Genomic DNA, 18796 nt, shown 5'->3' on the forward strand with positions numbered 1-18796 from the left:
ATATTAATTGGCAATAAATGCATAAATTATATCTGCAAGTGGCTCAGGCTCCAGCCTGCCTGTTTGTCCCAGACTGAGGGTTTGTTTGGTGTCTCATCCTCCTCATGCTTCTACAGCCTCTATCACCCCCTCACTGTTACCTGCCACAGCACTGGCACCCAGCTCCTGTCCCTATGGATTCTTTCTCAGTTCCTCCATCCAGGAGCTGGCAGAGCCTGAAATCAGACAGTCCATGCTAGAAGGGATGAGAGCTGGAGGCAGATGGGGAATGAGGGCTGAGGAGAAAGAGGAGGAGGTTGTGCTGGGTGACAACGTCCAAGGATGGACAGACACCATCCGATAGGAAAAGCTCAGTAAGAAACTCAAAGGGAAGGAAACCACCCTGCCTACACTCATCTCTGGGGCTGTGACACCCATCTTGGGGCTGCAACACCCATCTGTGGGCTGTGACACCATTTCCAGGGCTGAAACACCTGTCTGGAAGATGTGACACCCATCTCCAGGGCTGTGACACCCATGCCATCTCTGGGGTGCATCCCACCAGCAGGAACTGAGTTGGGCAGCCAGAAGCACCAGAACCACCTGCCCAAGGGAGCCCCCTCCGAGCCCCTCCCAGCAGGACACAGGGCGAGTCATTGCAAGACTCCTAAATACTAATTCCTCAGCCCCCCTTTTTCACAGCTTTCCCCCCTCACAGGCCCATCAGGGGCTCATGCTGGAGAGGGGGCAGCGAGCTGGCTGCCAGCGCCTGATGACGGAACAGAGCCTGCACTCCGGAGCCTTCTCTCTCCCAGTATGCCCTGAAAATTCATCTTCCAGCTCCGATGATCAAACAAGCTGATCAAATGCTCCAGCAGCTGGGTTTTAATTCCCTGTTGATCCAACTCCTGCGCACACTCAGGAGCCTTTTTCATTCCTTCCCCCATCTCTGCAGCAGCAGCCGGAGGAGCTGGAGCCGCAGGACATTTGGCTGAGGCAGAACAGCAGGCGGGAGAATGTCAGGAATCACACGCATCTCTTCACCTGTCCCATATTGAAGGATTCCTCTCAGTTTAAACCTTTTCCAGGCAAAAGACCAGAAAAGCTCCTGCGGATGCCAGAGCAAAGATCTGCTTGCTTTATTTTGGGGGGCAGGATCTTCCAAGGATTTCCTCCCATCTGAGGGAGAGTCTGATGGACAGGAAACCCCCAAAACGGGGAAGATTTCCCAGAGAAACATCCCTAAGAAAGCCGCACCACTTGATGGCATCACTCTCAAAAGCTGGGGCACGTGGGGACAGTTTGCTAATGAGGACTGCAGCGTTTAGGAGCATCAAATTATCTTCTGCAGCACACAACAAACAATGCTAATGGTGGGATAATGTCAGGCGGAAACACACTGGATTGGAACAGCACTGATAGCACATGTTCAGCAGACATATAATTACCACTGTGGTGCCTTGATAATATTAATAACGCTGCTAATTAGACTGATAAAAATAGCAAGACTAATTGTCACAAAACATCAGTGTCAGGGTTTGAAAGGCAGCAGCAAACCTTGCACTTTTGTCAGCACTCGGGCACCGGGGCTGTAAGAGATGGCACCGGGCCCTGATGGCACCCAGAGATTCCTGGTGGTACCTGGCAGCACCTGACCCCGATGGAGGGAGCTGGCATGAGGCAGGCAGCAGCAACAGGAAGGCACAGCCCAGCACTGAGCCATACAAAGTCCTCCCTATCCCGAAGATGCCTGAATACCCTGAGGACAGCCAGGATGATCCTGGAGCATGTCCCCACGCAGCCCCAGCATTCTTATTTGTTCTGGACTGACATGGGAACAGCCTCTCTGAAGGAAACAACCTGCTACTTTCCCTTAATACCTTGAAGACAGATGAGAGTAGCATTGGGAGCCGTTGATGAAAACGTTCTTCCATTGGGGCCTTGCTGTGTTCCTGCCCACAGGAGCAGGAAGAGCCCCCGAGTTTAGAAACCCGTATCCCAGTGCTGGGAAAGGCAGGGCAGGAATAAATGGGGACAATGAAGTTCAGTGTGCCCCTTGGGAGACCTTCCCCTCTCATCCACAGCTGTCTCCCGGTGTGAGGTGTGAGAGGCTGGCATGGAGCAGGACCAGGCATGGGCTGGAGGATGACACCAGAACCAGGGTCTCCCCTCCTTGCCTACCCTAGCAGAACAAATTTGGATGGAAAAAGTGGAGGAGCTGGCCAGAAGGGGTGAGTCCCTTCCAACTCATGATATTCTGTGATCCTATGAAGTGCAAAGCCTGTGGAGACAGCTGCTGCATAAATAACCTCCTCCCAAACTCCTGCTTCCTGCGGGACGTGCCTGCACTGAACCAACATTTCCACCTTCCCAGCACCGGCGTGTGAGAGCTGCCGGGGGCACGTTCATCCCCACGCTCTGCCGGGCCATCCCACATTTCCCGGGGAACCTGCCCCGAGTTTCTCCCTGCCTGGCTCTGAGCCACGCCGAGGGGAGTGGGAGCTGCACGGCTGGGTGAGCTCTGCGGGTGCTGCGGGCTCCCTGCCCCACACCTGGCTGCGGGGGCAGCGGGCAGGATCCTGGGAACGCCGGCAGCCGGCACCGGGAGCGCTCCCCGCTCCCGCCCGGCCAGCCCAGCCACGCCCGGGCTCGCAGGTCACGTCGTGGGCGCTGCCACAGCGCAGAGGAGGACGCAAACCCTCGGGTTTCTCTGGGAAGTGGAACCAACGTGCCAACAACTGCCTGGCATGGGGCTTACTTTGGCTGATTTGTTGCTTATGTAAAGCCACGGTGAGACTGTTCAAAGCAGCACTGGAGATGCTGAGATAGACGCTCACGGTACAAACTGAGCCTCGGGCTGAACGCGCCAACGCTGGGGAAGGCTTTAACTCCTTGTGCACGCGAGAGCAGAGAGTCCCAGTCCTTCTGCCTTTATCCCTTTGCTGTTCTGCCTCTGGAGAAATAAACAAAACGCCTCAACCCACCAAAAAGTCACCAAAACCATCACCAAGCAATGGCACAAATGGCATTTTCGGAGTTTCTTCTGTGGCCAGAGCCTTGGCACTGCTTGGGGACTCCTTTTGCCCCGGCAGTGCCTGGGGGGCTTTAGGGGACTTTGCAGAGGTGTGGAGGGGACACTGCACTTCCAAAGCCTTTGTATCCCGGAGTCCCACCAGACCAAGTGGCACCGTGGCTGCCACAGAAACCCTGGGCAAGCAAAGCCTCTGCACTTCCCCCTGCACAGCCAGGGCACCACTGGTGACTCCAATGGGTTGAGCCCCACACCAGCCCAGGGGTCCAAGCCCACAGCCTCCTCCAGCACATCCCAACACGCTCCTGGGCTGCCCCCGGCGCAACGCCAGTGCCGGCTTATCCAGCAGATCTCGGGCACCAGCCCCGTGGATTACTCAAGCTCCAGTGTCTTACGGCAATGGGCACGAGAGAAAATGCCTGAACAGGTTTTCCCTCCTGGAGCACAGCCCTGCCCGCTGCGGCTGCCCCGGGGCCGGGGACGTGGCGCGCTGCTGGCAGGTGCCCCAAAGCGCCCGCAGGCCGCGGGTTTGGGCAGCACACAGGGAGCCCACGTGCAGCCCTGGTGCCCTCCTCGTCCCTCCAAAACCATGACCATACGCCAGCCAGTGGCGCCGAGCACTCCAGGAGCTCCCTACCCCGTGCCGTGCCGCTGGATGGGGGCTGCCCAAGCCTCTCTGCTGACCACCTCGAGGAATGAGGCCAGGAACCAACCCAAGGCAGACTTCACCAAAAGTTACAACATCTGGGAAGCGCGGAGGGGAGGGACCACTGGAGCCTTCCCGCTGAGCACAGGGTGAGTGCTCATGCCAAAACCTGCTCCAGCTGCTTCAAACTTGGCTAAAGCTGCTCCCAGAGAAGTGCAAAGCTCCCATCAGCCCCTGCCCACTTCTCTAGAAAAAACCCATCCATTTCTGATACCAGGAAAAATTCCCTTCTCTCCTCTGCACTAGGAAGGAAACAGATCTGCTCTATGATACAGCCAGTAAAGGGGAGCCTGAAGCATCGGGGGCAGGACCCAGGGCCACCCACAGACCCTCAGGGTGGGCTGCCAAGGGGGCAGCGTCGCTATCGACCCCTCCTCACACATGCAGACCATCTCCACACACACAAGGTTTCCCAGTGTGGACCAAGAGCATCCAGCTGTTGCCCTGGGAGAGCCCTGGGCCAGGCTGCAGCCACCATCACTGGGGTGCAGCAGCAGGACAAGGGCTCTCAAGGGGCAAGCAGCAGCCCCCAGGCAGCCCCTTCCCCTCAGCCCCCTGCCTACCAACCCTCAGTTGCCCAGTGCAGGCCTTCCATTTCATCCCAGTGAGTCAGAGCCCAAGGGAGTCATGAGGCTGGCTGGAAAATCCCAAGAGTTCCAGAAAATAAACAAACACCTCGTGGGTTCGCTTTGTTGTTTTTTTTCCAAGCCTTTGGAGTGGATTTGAGTCAATGTTTGAGCTTCCCTCCAAAGTCTCAGCATAACACACATACCAGCCCTGGGATGCTTGATTTGACACGAAAGCTGAGGCTCTCACATCTCCTCTCCTCCCAAAGGAGGGGCTTCCCAAATCCCTGATAACTGGGATGGTGCTGGAGCCAGAGGCACCCTTCAGCCCAGTCAGTCCTACTGAGGCCTGGCATCACCAGCACAGGGAGCTGCCACGGAGCATCCCAGCTCCTTGGGGTCCTGGACTGATTCCCAACCCCAGTGGGCAGGGAGGGAGAGTCTGGGAAGCCCACAGGTCCCTGCAGCAGCTCCCAAAGAAATTCATCAGTGGAGCAATGCCTCAGGAGGACTGTGCACGTGGAAGGAACAACAGGAATTCCCACATCCAGGGAAATCAAAGCCTCACCTCTGTACCCTTTGCCAGCACACCAGGAGCTCAGCTGCATCAGCCGAGACACCCGGGCCGTTTTCTGCAGCAGATCCTGAGTTATTATACGGAAAGGCTGAAACAGGAATCCTGCTCCCAGCCCCTTCCCTCTGCCCACTTCCAACCCTCTCCCTTCCTGCTCCCTGCCCACTCCTGGCCCCTTCCCTGCCTGTTCCCCCTGTCCACTCTGAGCCCCTTCCCTCCGCCTGCTCCCTCTGCTTGTCCCCGGCCCCTTCCCCGCCTGCTCCCAGCCCCATCCCGCTCCAGCAGCCCCTTTCCTGCTCATCCACCGATGGGTCAAAAGACTCTTTCAACATTGAACAGTGTCAAGGCACAAGAATAACCCTCCCACACTGATCCTCCTGGAAGACCCCAACCCTGAGGTCACTCACTGAACCTTGATCTAATTTGCTTTTCTTCCCTTTATTCCCCCCATCAGTCCCCTCATCTTTCTTCAGAGACGATCTTTGCCAATGGGAACTTTTTGTTCCCTCTGACGCCACAGATTTATGTGCTGGCAGGGCTGCTGCAAGCAACAGCTTCCATGAGAGGCCTCGGCCTGGGCTCTGGAACAGCCCCATTAGAATTTAATTTCTATTTTTTGATTGCAGTGTTTTACAACACTTAAAAAGTAGATTTTGAGCACTAAAGAACTCACCACAGATCGTACTAGAGGTGTGTGGGATTCCTTCACTTACCCAAGGTTACACAAAGCTCAGCTGTGGGCAACTTGAATGATAAACTCCCTGGCTGGGCATGACTTGGATTTAAATTATCCCAAAACCGTCACGTTTATTACTCCCTATTCTCCTTAATTTTCTGCGCTCTCACTGTGCCTCAGCCCAGCAGTGAGTGGAGCTCGGTGCCAGGGCTGCCTCTCAGGAGGGACCCCCCAGGCACCCCCTGTCCTGCTCTGCTCACACCAAGGGTGGAGGAAAGGACGGGAAACCCCCAGCCCAGCCCCTGCAGTCCAACCTGGGGCAGATGGGGCTGGAGAACGGCCCCTCCCACCCTCCTGCTGCCCCGAACAGGGGAAGGGTGTGGTTCCCACATCAGCTTCCCATGTCTCTCTCAGGGCTCTGGTCCCACAGAAAAGGGGCTTTGTCCTTGCTGCTGTATTAGCATCATGAAACAAACGGTGTGGGAGGCCATGGGTCAGTGATGAACAAGGTGATGGTGCTGGTTGGACTGGATGATCTTAAAGGTCTTTTCCAACCTTAGCAAGTCCACGATTCAGCGTCTCCAACCCACACTCAGAGTTTTGACCCAAGCCTGCCGCTCACCCCACGCCCCTCGGAGCGGAGCCATCGCCCATGAGTCGCTCATGCATTGCATTAATTAATCCTGAGGAGAATATAAAATAACTGAGCATTAGTCTGAGGCACAAGCCCCATCTGGCATGGCCTCCGACCAGAACCCAGAAACAAAGCAAGAGAGAATCAAAAAAAAAAAAAAAAAAGAAGAGGAAACAGCAGGAAGAAAATGGATTGAAGTCCAGAGTTCAGGGAGTGACATGTTTAATTGCTAATGTGGCTTTGGGATTATTTTTTTTAAGACTTTTTTACCAGCCCAGCTGGTGTCATCCTCTAATACCCAGCAAGCAGCTAACAGATTGCAGGAGACGAGTTGTGCTCTCGCTGCGCTTTCTGCTAATAAATAAATAAATAAATAAATAGAGACAGATCAAAGGAGTGAGAAAAACCCTTCTGGTAATTTTTTTTCCCTTCTGTTTCCCAACTGGTCCCAAACATATTTCCTGCTGGGACTGACAAGGAACACTGTGAAATTCAGAATCACAGCTCTAAGAACCGAGTGGCATCAGATGAAACGGAAATGCTGGGTTTGAACAGGGGATGATGCGGAAGGGGTTGAGCAAATCCTGTCCTGGGCAGAGGCCTGGGCTTCCCAAGGCAGGGGCACTGCATGGGGTGAAGGGGGTCCCTGCTGAGGATGGAGCCCTTGCCCTCCCTGGGACCTGCCCCAGGGCTGGTGCCATCCTCCTTCACCCTCCTTCCAGTCCTAAACTTTAATATAGATTTTTTTCCAGTGACCACACTATCACTGTGTGGGAAGGGGAACAAAAAATTTCCCTCTCATTTCATCAATTAAACAGATATAAATGAGCTCAATACAATAATTTCTCTTCTTCCAGGGCGTAACAACCACTCTATACCTGAGGTAGGTTGCAGGGCTCCGAGACGGTGCTGAGGTGAAGGAGGAACACAGATGCCCCAATTGCAGGTCCTGGCAGCACTTGCCACCCCCAAAAACCATGGGCAGTGCCGTGGGGGTGTGCTGCTGGAGACACTGCCTGCAGGGTGGGCTTCCCCTGAGGAGTGCGTGGGAGATGTGCCCAAGGAAGCCAAAACACAGAGAAGACCAAGCCATAAATAACCAGCACTTTGTCTCCAGCAGAAGCATCAGCCAAAGGACCAACACCAGATTCCTCTCTGAGCTCTGCTCTGGTCCTCAGCAACTGGCACTCATTGGCACTGGCAAACCCAGCACGGTCCGTGAGCATGCTCTTATGGGAAGGGAGAGGGAATTCCTGCGGGAAATGCTCTGACCCCTTGGGCAGAGAAGCTGGCACACCGCAGCTCACAGCTGGGACTTCAGCCTCACACACATCACCTGTAGCCCGGCTCTACTGGCAAAATCCTAAAAATTCACCCTTTCTTCTCATGACTTGGAAGATTAAAGCAAAACCCCAGGACTCTTCCAGCGCCGATGGAATAGCACCGGCCCCCTCAGAGCCCGTGGCACTGCAAAGGGACCCACAGCAGCTGTGAATCTCCCTTGCCTCTGATGCACTGCTCAGAGCTGGCATTGGGATGGCATCAAAGCAGGGACCTGCTGAGGCTCACAGTAGTGGATGCCATGTGGGAGCCACACTGTGGATACACGAAGGCTGTGGGAATGGGCAGAGTCCTTGGTTTACTCAGTTTGCCTGTGTCCAGAGCCTCCTGAGGTGGAGGGGGTGGCTGAGAACAGCAGCAATTGCAACCCCTTGGCTTTTGTCAGCAGATTGACGCTTGCCGAGGGGCTGGGGAAGAGATGCCACTGCATCCTCTTCTCCAGCCCCACCACTGGAGGACAATACCTCATGGTCCCTGTACTGGTGCCTGAGTGCCTGGGAGGAGAATGCCACGGAAAGCCACCACGCGTGTCCCACCTCCACCCCTGCAATGCATAAATAACCTGCTCTGTCCTCACCTGGCACATTCCAAACAAGACCAGTAAGTTCACGTTGCAAACAGCATTCCTAAAACACATTCCTAACTCCCCCCTGCTCCAGCTGCTTCCTCCACAACAGCCTCTCTAAGCATCCTTCCATCTTCCAGCCCGCGTGGCCTCCTGCTGGATCTGACTGTCAGGAGTCTTTGCTAACAAAGGCATTGCTGTTGGAAGACAGATGTGGCTCAAGAGAAATTTGGACTCTCCTGCCTTTAACTTAGTAATTAGTCTCCTAAAACATCAACATTCTTGACTCCACCATGGGCTCACAGCTTCCCAAGACACTGGCCCAGCTTTACGCCTGCAGATGCCATCAGGGAATAGCCAGCTTTCAACTTCTGCACCCAATAAACCCACAATCCTCCATCCAGTGTTAATAAAAAATGGTTCCATGCACCAGTTATCCAGGAAAAACACCATTTTGAGCAGTATGGAAATACTCAGGGTGAGTTATTTTGAGATGAAACTTTACAAACACACTTCCGAAAGAGGTTTGGGTTTTGTCAGGCGTCATGCTGCAGCTCCATTACCCCTGAACCACTTGGAAACCTCTCCTTCTCCATAGTACTGGGAGAGCTTCAGGCAGGACATGGCTCCTTCCTTGGGAGGCCAAAGAAGGGGCTTGTTTTTTTGATGTTTTCCATTATAGGCCAGATTTTTATGGATCACTCTACCACAAGCATCAGGCTCCAGCAGGACACAAAGCTGCAGCAAGCACATCCATCAGGCTCTCTTGTCTCTCGACCTTTACCTTCCAATCACCATCATCATAAAAATAAACAAACAAAGCCAAAGAACTCATGCTGAAAGACGACCTGTGTGTGTTTTCTTTTGGATACCGGATGTCTGGTTCCCAAAAGCCCTTTGGAGAAACAAGGGAGGAACCTGGATTTATTGTTTTGGCATGCCCCACGTGACACACACCTTTTCACACGTTATTTGCTGAGCTTATCCCATAAACCAGAGATGCCACAAGAGCACAAAGGGGTTCAGCTGGCTCACAAGAATTTGGCTGCATATCATGATGATTTTCAACACTAAAATGCCCAAATCCCAGCCTTTCACAAGCAGATGTGAATGCATGGAAAAGCTGGAGTGCTCAGAGGAGATGGCAGGCTGCAGGGGAGAGCAGGATGCAGATTTACCCAACAGCTTTCTCAGGAGGAAAAGGTGCTTCCTGCTGGGACACCCCACCCATTTCCTGGCCACCGTGGCCGCTTGCACCTCTGGCCATGGGGCAGGAGCTCATCCTGCCCTCGGCTGCCCAGGTGTGTCCGTCCTGGAGCACATTTGGTGAAGCACCACGTGCACAGAGCTGATGGGGTCAGGGCCAGAGGAGCTCACGCCGGTGGTGGTGCCTGATATCCCTCCCAAGAACACTGCTGGGCATGCTGCATCAAAGCAAAATATGCTCCCAAACCAACCAAATGAAAGGAAGGCAACAGGCAGGAGCAGGAAGTGCCTAATCCATGCCATAGAGACTAAGATGATTGGAAACATCCCTGCTCCTCATATCTGAGGCTCCGTTTGCTCCAAGGAGCGGAGCCAAGGACATCAATCTATGCCCCAAAACGGGCGCCTGGCTCCCACAGACACTGTGAGCACCCCAAGACAGCCCTAATCCTGCTGTGCGTGGCCAGAGCCCAGCGCAGGGGACAGGCAGGTCAGGGGACTGAGTGCCTCGTTAGTGTAATGAGCCAGCAGGAACTCACACTGGTGCCCTTCCAGTGCTACCATCCAGCCTGGCTGCACAGCCCCCCTTCCACCTCCTGACACAATGCCCTACCCCACACATAGGGACTTTGTATGCTCCCACTGCACAGCACCACAGTGCCATGACACCCTGCGAGGACAGGGCTCTCCAGCTGCTCCAGATGTGCCCTCCCAAGGCCCACCCAGCCAAGAGCTCAGAAACAATATCAGAGGCGCAAGAACTTGCTCAACTGGAAGCCAGCTCAGGAAATTTTGGGGACACACCTCTGCTTTCCTCATCACAGATCTACCTGTTTGTTGATAAAGATCAAACCCCGGTGGGCTGATCTGCCACTGCTCACAGAATCCTTTGGGGTGCAAAAGACCTTTTGAGGTCAAGTGAGAGGTCACAGCTCCCATGGGCAGCAGTCTGTCAGCTCTATGGGACATGGCCAGCTCCACAGTAGCCAGCAAGCACCTTTCAGCAAGGGGATGGTTTCCCTGGAGATCCTGAAAGCACAAAGCAGGAGCTGGGACACTCCCCCCACTCCTCCTTCTCAAGGTCCCCGAGATCCATATCCACTTCTGACACAGGAGGATTTATCAGCAAATGTGCTGCTCTTGCATATTGATTTCTACAAAAGGGCATGTCAAACTACTCCGATTGGATATTCAAAGTTGTTTTTTTAAAAAAATACATCAGCTGTCAAGGTAAAATCACTTAATTACACCTGTCAGGTGTTTCAGAGGCTAATGTGATAATAATAGCAATATTCAGCATCGCAGAGCAAGGTTTCGAGCCTGCTGAGAAATTCATCTGACACTTAACTGCACATAGCCAAAATTACTCAAAGCTACTGAAGGCTGCTGGGACCCATTTTCCAGGGACGCACACACTGGGAATCACTGAGCAAAGCCTGAGGAGAGCAGCGTCACCCCCCCCACACTCAGCCAGGAGCATCAGCTGAGCTCTGCTCATTCCCACTCGTGAATATTCATTGTGCCCAAATGCAATATATCCTGAATATTAAACAGCTACTCAGGGCAGGAATATCAATCTTTCAGGAAAGCTGCCAGTTGCTTTGGGAACGGAGGGCTGCCAGTTGTGAGGAGGGGGACAGCACTGCTGCTCCTCCATCTGCGAGGGAGGCGGTGCTGGGTGAGCAGGGCTGGTGGCCTCGCAGCAGCCCCCCTGCGCCCCCAGAGCTGCAGGGGCACACAGGCAGGAGCACAGCGGGCAGCACGGCCCACTCCACTCAACCCTGCATCCCAGTGCTGCTGCCCAGCCTCCAGGTAGGGCTATGCTCTCCAAAACTGCTGGCTATGCATTTGTTTAAAGCAAAAATAGACTTTGTTTCCCCCAAATGAGGTGTTCACAGGGTGGCACCTTCCAACACAAGCAGCTCGAGACCCCTCATCCCATCCCAATGAGCTCTGCCCACCACAGCCTGGCTTCAGGCAGGGCTTGTCACTGACATGGCTGAAGTGCCAGGAGCAGAAAGAGGGAAAAAACCCAAATAAAATAGAAAATGCAGCAGCCGTGAGCTCTCTAGAACCACAGCCATTGGATGGGGAAGGATGGAGGCTCACACCCTCCACTGCCCCTCAGTGCAAGAGGGTCACCTGCAAGGGAGGCGAGCAGCTCAACAACCTGCAGCTGCAGAAGCAGGCAGGTAACCAGACCCTGCTGCAGAAACACAGGGGCTTTGATCAAAGAAGGTGACACCTGTTGTTTAAAAAGAACCTCATCTGCCAACCATCTTTCTCCCTCCAGAGACCTTGGACTCCAGTTCTGGCCTGCCATCTCCCAGGATATAAAGGCTAGAGATGAATCCTCCAGCTTCATCCCAAACATACTGTCACCAAGTGATTTTCACACAGTTTTATGCTTTCATTTTCCAGCTCAAGCTGCTCTTGAGATAGCAACACTGAAATTATTTTGGAGGCGAATGTAGGTTTGGAAAAAGCAAGAGATTAATCTAACCAACGCAGTTTTGCACTTCTGCTATCTCAGTATCTATAATAGCTTAGTTATTAGTAAGAAAAAAAAAGGCAAACCCTCCCTAAAAAGATGATTTCTGGGAAGAAAAGAAAATTATCAAAGATCCCAGCCCTCAGTGCTGATTCCTGGCCCCTGTGACCTCCAAACAATCAATATTCAAGCAGGGATAACAATGATCTTCCAGGTGTCCAGTGTCAGCTGAGCACTCGCTGCTGTGCCCCTGACGGGGCTGAGAAGCCTGCGGTGGCAACCCTGGTGTGTGGCACAGGTCCCCCGGCTCAGGGAGGTCACTGGATAGCAAACTAGCCCTGAGGTAACACTGGAAACACCCAGAGCTGTGGAGAAGCTCACAGCTGAGCATGGGGTGCCCAAAGCCCCCCTGCCCACACAGCTGAGGCTGTGGCACCTGTGGGGACACGTGTCCCCTCCTGGGGTCCCCACAGCAGCGGGGGGTTCCAGCCTCCACCACCACCGACCTGGAGCGAGCCTTGGCTGGGGCTGCATCCCCTTCTCTCCCCTTCTGGAAATAAAGCAGCAAAAGCATCCCTGGTTCAGGGCTCAGGGGGCAACAGCTCTGACACCACCAGAGCTCTGTTCCTGCTGGGAACAGCCCCCATCTGCTGTGTGGGAGTCTCAGCAGTCACAACTGCAGCCCTTGTCCTCAGCTGACTCTTCTTGGTGTGAAGAAGTAGAGATATGCACACCAAAATTCCTCTGAGCCCCATGGCAGTGCAGTAAATTATAAATCAAGCAGCAATCTGTGACTCACCCTGCACCAGTGGGAACGCACTCGCAGCTCCCAGGTGAACAAGTCCCACGTGGAAGCACAATGGAGGGTTTTCCTCAATTTTCTACCCTACCACTCTCCTAAAAGCCTTGGAATCACTACCAGCTCTCTGCACAGTTTGTCAGCACAGGGAGGCTTTGTTAATCCTGGTCTCACTCCCACAGCCCCATGGGAGGCAGCGCTGCTCTGACAGGTAACAGAGGATGGGTTTTCTACCTGGCTCAGGGCTCTCTCTCTATCACAGAGCGGATGTGTTACAAAACACCGCTTTTCTCTTTCTTTTGCATATTTACAGCCTGGCAATCTACAGAAGACTCAGCACCAGCAAAGGAAAAGCCTCCTCAGAGCTGGCCCTTCTCTGTCTCTTTAAAGGGAGCAGAGCTCACAGAAAAGCCACAGGCAGTGGCCAGTAATTAAGGTGAAGTCCTTCCTTCAAATACTCCTGCCACCAGAAATCATGGACGGAGGAGTCAGCTGGAGCTCTGCACACAGAGCACTCCTGCTGTGTCCCTCAGTGTACCCTGCCCCAGCCCTGGCACAGCAGCGCGGGCAGGACCCAGGCAGGCACCACAGAGAGGATGCTAATTGCAAGTTCCAGGCAATCTGAATTTATAATTGGCTGAGATTTCACTCGGCAGATAATGCACTGCTGTCCTGGGCACTCGCTGTATCTAGGTCAGGCCATTAGTTTTGCTCTTAATCTACACAGAGTTTTAATTTCATCTTTAATGTTGACTTCCAGCCGGTGAGCTGAGCCAGCAGACAGCTCTGTCACTGCCTGTGCTCAACATCTCGACCCCTCCTGAACCCACAGAGAGGGAAAACAAGCACCAACATCCCGATGTGCTCGGACCACTCCTGGCCAAGCTCAGGCAGCAGGAGCATTGGTGCTGTCAGGCTAGGGAATCAGAGAACCATGGAATAGTTTGGGTTGGAAAGGACCTCAAAGCCACAGGCAGGGACACCTTACACTGTCCCAGGCTGCTCCAAGCCCTGTCCAACCTCTCCTTGGACACTTCCAGGGATTGGGCAGCCACTGCTTCTCTGGGCACCCTGTGCCAGTGTTTTACCATCCTCATCATAGAAAACTCTGGGAAGTGGAGGCAAACCCCACCAAGGAGCCAGCCCAGTCCATGCTGCTGGGGGATGCTTCACCCACCACATGAGGGGCTGCAGGGGACAGCAGGACGGGCCTTAAATGTGCCATGTTAACTCAGGAGCACTTCCTGAGGGCACCTTGGCACCCCTCACCTCATCCTTACATCATCCCATGTCGGCCTCACCAGTGGGAAACACCACCAGTGCTTCATCACCCATTCTCCCTGCAGCTCTCCAGGTGTGCCAGCACAGCACTGTGAAACAGATGCTCCATTGCAGACACTCTCCTGCCCCAGAAGCTTTTTCTCTTCCCTCAGGATCTCTGCAGCTGATAACCCTTGACATGAACCTTCCCAGGGAAATAGAATGTCACTGCATCCATCCCAGGCACCCCAGCTTCAGAGAGCTCCTGGACATGATCCAGCACTCCATCCTCTGGCCCATCCTGCCTGGCATCCACGTGGTCCCTGCTTAAACCAAGAAAACTGCTCACTTAGGCCAGAATTGTAATTTACAACATAAACAAATGGAGTTGAACATGCACAAAATAAACCCATCACATACATTAAAGGGATTAAAGATGGTTCCTGAAACATCTGGAGGTGTATAATACAGTATGGATGGATTGCTGCAGAGCATTCACAGGAAGTCAGGCTGCTGTCACACGCTGCAGACTTCAGACGTAAAAACAGCTTGGAAGAAAGGGGAGCACTGGGAGAAGGTTTCTCATTTACACACACCAGTCCAGTTTCAGGCACTCGGCTCTCTAAAGAGACAAAAAAAATTCCCCACCAAAGATTTCTGTGGAAAGCACAGCCCTTCTGACAACAGGAAGTTACTCGCTTCAAAAACCCAATTTTCCATCAAAAAAATCTAACTTGAAAGGCGTTCCCAGCTCACTCAAGCTGCAGGATCAAAGCCAGGGATTAAGTGCATCTGCTCACTGCTGGCTGCCCCAGAGTGTTGCCGAGCTCTGGGAGCAGCCATCGAGCTCACCAGTGACGTCCTGAGGAGGGGACCGAGGGGCAGAGCCCTGCCGTGGGCACGGGACACAGGGCAGGCCCACGGGAGGCAGCAGCCGCTCCCCTGGCCGCAGATTCCCAGGCAGTGGTATCCTATCAGCACATACTTAAGGATTTCAACTATTTCAGGTACTTGCAGGAATTTTCAGCACTGCCAGGGCATCAATCCTGAGCAATTCCTGCAGTGGAGCTAGAGTGTCAGCAAAAGAGGCACCCAAACCCAGCCCAAGCAATGCACAGCCAGAGGCAGGGATGTGCCAGAGGATGAACCAGAGGAAGGACACACATCGAGGTCCTCCCCAGGTAGCTGTGGCCACCCTCGCCCCTGCTCCCCAAGCAGCTCGAGCCCTGCAGAGCTGGGCGGGATACAGAGCACAGCAAGAATGCTTCCAGCAGAGGAGAGCTTCCCTCCACGGCCAAAATCACTTCAGACTCGTATTGACAAGGGGAAAGAATAGTGTTCTGGCAGCCTGCGAGGCTTCCTCAGATGGATTTGCCTGGCTGGCACAGGTCGGATTGGGGAGGAATATTCCAAGGTTTTAATTTCTCTGTCCAGGTTTTATTGCATGCAAACGTACACGGTCATTGCTTTCGAAGGTTTCCAATTTGCTAATTGAGACATTTCCTCATGGAAAAAGAATGTCCTGGACTATGCACAGGGCTGCTGGCGCAGCTCCGCACACTGGGGGAGCTTAGGTGAGGCATGACTAGATGGGAGAGGGGCAGGCAAAGCCCAGCCTCCCCAGGCCCCATCTGGCAGCACTAAACCAAAGCCAAACCTGGTGGCTGGAACATAAGGAAGAAACACCCAGGACATCCCACCGCCCGTTCCTCCTGCCATCAGGGGTGTTCAGTCACAGGACCAGGCACCTCACAGCAGGTTTAGGGGAGTTTGGAGATGGGGAGGTGGGAAACCAGCCCAGGAAACTGGACATCTAGGAAGATTTCTTTCCAGGCATCAGTTTGTTTAACAAGAAGGAGGAAAAAATAATCTGATCTGCACAAAATACCCCAAATGTTCTGCGTTTTTGCTGGAGTAATGAAGTATTCCTTCTGCCCTCAAAATACATGAGAGCAGAGAGAGTGGTTTTGTTCTGAACATGAACAGGTCAAAGATCCAAGAAAAGCACTTCTGGGGCAGAATGAGCCTGGAACATGAAGGGAGAAAGGCCAGAGGAAGCAGCAGCTGAGAAAGGTGTGAGCAGGGTTCTAATGGGATCATGACTGCTGCCACAGCCACAGCCTCACCAGCATGACCCCAGATGGGACCTGCTGTAGTTTTTATCACTTAAAAAAAAAAGGAATTAAAAGTGTTTTGCAAGCTCATTCAGAATGCACGGGGGACGGGGAGGGATTTCAAACTTTATATAGGTCAAACACCATCCACACAGGTTCACACCGCATTCACGGCAACCTCAGCTCCCACATAAAGACTGAGCTTCAAAGTGCTCTGGAGGGATCCTGCGTCCTTACCTTCAGCTTCTCGAAGCGATCGCTGAGCGATGCCACTTGGTGGTCCCGGTGGCGGCCCACCAGTTTACATAAGGCACAGATGAGCTGGTCATCAGCAACACAGTACATGTTCACCTTCTCGTTCTCGTGCTCCAGGCACGTGAGTCCGCGGAAGTGCGCGTCGGGCACCGGCTCCCCCAGCCGGTGGCTGGTGAAGGGCTTCTTGTTGGGGTGTGTGGCCCGCAGACAGCGGTCACAGTAGGACACCTCGCAGGTGATGCAGGTCTTGACGGCGTCGCGGGGCGGATCCTGCTCACAGAACTGGCAGGCGATCCTCTCGCCGGCCACAGACATGGTAGGGCTGTTGCGATAGGTCCTCTCACGGCGGCTCTCGCTGGGGGAGTTGGGGCCACTCAGGGACGCCTTCTGGAAGCGGTCGATGATGTTCTGCAGCGTCACATTCCTCTTGAGGCCCTCCAGGCCCCGGTGGTTGAGGGAGATGACATAGCGGCAGGTGGGGCACTGGAAAGCAGTGATGGGCTCGATGGACTCGCTGGAGGAGCAGCTGGACACCAGGATGCGGTGGGCACAGCTGAAGCAAAGGCTGTGGGCACAGGGCAGCAGGAGGGGGTCCTCGAATAACTCCAGACAGATTGGGCAGGTCAATTCTGACTCCAGTGTTTCCATCTTTAGTTAACACAATCCTGATTCAGCATCAAAAACCAGGGAAGGCAGTCAGGAACCTGCAAGGAAGGAGCACAGAGATGTGAGACAGCAGCTACAGCTGCACTCCTGGGCTGCTCCTCTCCTCCAGCAGCAGGTGCCTGGGGGGTTGGACACATCACCCCCACAGCTCCCTGATGCTCTTTGCACTCTGACGCTGCCAACTCCAGCCCAGCCGGGCCCCTGCAAGCGCAGGCTGAAGCCTCTCACTGAGGCGTCTCACAGCACACGGACAGAGCCTGGAGCTGCAGCAGGACAGGAGCCGTATGGAGGGGGCGGGAGAGGAGGAGCAGCAGCTCCTCTGACACCTTCCAGCCCAGCCAGAGCAGGACCTGAACCATAAAAACAGGACACAAAACCAGGAGAAACCACACGATTCCGTGTTTGGGTTGGTGTGCGCTGCCAAGAGCGGGGCGGGGCCATGCTGGCGTTCCACGCAGAAGGGCTCCTCTGCATGGCAGAGATAAAACTCTGAACATCCCCTCCAGCAGCTCCAGGCCTGCCTGCTTCTGGTGAAGGGGGAAAGGCAAATCAAGTCGTGGAAACTCTGAGCAGAGCAGGTCGGGAGCTCTTAACATGCCGTCCTGCTCCTTGCTTTTCCTGGCCATTGCTTTTTGGAGTAGCATGGGGAGGCAGAGCAGCGAAATTACAGTCAGCAAACTTCCACTACTGGCTGTCCTCCGCTGCACTCCACAACAGCCAGGGATGCCTAAATCAACTCCAGCTGGAGACAAACAAGCTGTATTTTTAGCTCCCTTCCCTTGCACGAGGCTGGAAAACAGCTCCCAGCAGGCAACTCAACCTGCTGCTCCCAACTCTAGTTTGCAGAGCAAACCAGGAGCTGCACCCCGAGTGCTACCCAGCAGCATCCCAGCGTGTTCCCAAGCAGCCATGTAGTGACACGGAACCAGATCCAGCCTCTCCTTTCTCACCCACAACCCAGTGCACGAGTGGTACCTCCTGGTCCCCTCAGACCCAGCAAGGCAGGCTCCGAGTGATGCCTCATCACACACACGGTGCTGTCCCTCAGCATAGATGTGGGGAGAGCCCCATTCAGTCACAGCCACAGGGACCCCTCACCCTGGCACTGCTGCAGGAACTGACCCTGTGAGAAGCAACGTGGTGTCCAGTCCGGCCCCGTTTCCACCCCAGGAACACCCTGGAGTGGTGCATGGGCTCTGCTTGGGGAGAAGAGGAAAAACCCTCTCCCCTGAGAGGGTGGGGAGGCCCTGGCACAGGTTGCCCAGTAAACCTGTGAATCCCTGGAAGCATCCAAGGCCAGCTTGGATGGGGCTTGGAGCACCCTGGGATAGTGGATGGTGTCCCTGCCCATGGCAGGAGATCGGAATTGGATGAGCTTTATGGTCCTTCCAACCCAAACCAGTCTGGATTCTATGAAACAGGGCTGTAACCAAAGTGTGGGGGGATGACCCAGCAGCAGGAGAGGGTCTGGCTGCTGGAAGCCCCAGGCTGCTGCCAGCAGCTGCAAATGGCACAGGTGCCACACTGGGACCTGCCCCATCCCACCGTACGCACCAGTTCTATCACACCCACCCTGTCACACCATCTCTTCCCAATCGTCTGAAAGAGGATTTGCAAGTGCCTGGAGGAGGCCTTGAGCTCTTCCTGCACCAGCTCAAGGGGCTTATAAAATAAATCCATTGGATATTTTGATACATTCATGCTGCAGCAGCTCTCGCTGGCCAAATGCAGCCTTGCACGCACGCACGCACACACACGTTTTCTTTATAATTATTCTTCTTTTCCCCAAGAGAGACAGTGGAGAAGTAGCTGCATCCAAACAAGCAGAGGAGCACACAAGCTCCCAGCAGCTTCCTCTCCACAGCTCCCAGCAGGTTCCTGAAGCGTCCGAGCCACTGCAGCCATGGGAAAGCAGCAGGGAGGAGACGCTCCT

General features: G+C 54.2%; 1 protein-coding gene across 2 annotated transcripts in view; it reads right to left on the reverse strand.

The window, feature by feature from the left end:
• MID2 (midline 2) overlaps window positions 1-18796 on the reverse strand; it is a 65936-nt gene that overhangs the window by 30596 nt on the left and 16544 nt on the right. For both annotated transcript variants that reach the window (XM_039572074.1, XM_039572075.1), the window contains exon 2: window positions 16180-16901. In XM_039572074.1, the coding sequence (XP_039428008.1) occupies window positions 16180-16845 (666 nt within the window). In that variant the 5' untranslated portion in view covers window positions 16846-16901. The remainder of the gene's footprint in view (window positions 1-16179; window positions 16902-18796) is intronic.

Source organism: Corvus cornix, chromosome 4A, assembly GCF_000738735.6.
Source record: "Corvus cornix cornix isolate S_Up_H32 chromosome 4A, ASM73873v5, whole genome shotgun sequence".
NCBI lineage: Eukaryota > Metazoa > Chordata > Aves > Passeriformes > Corvidae > Corvus > Corvus cornix.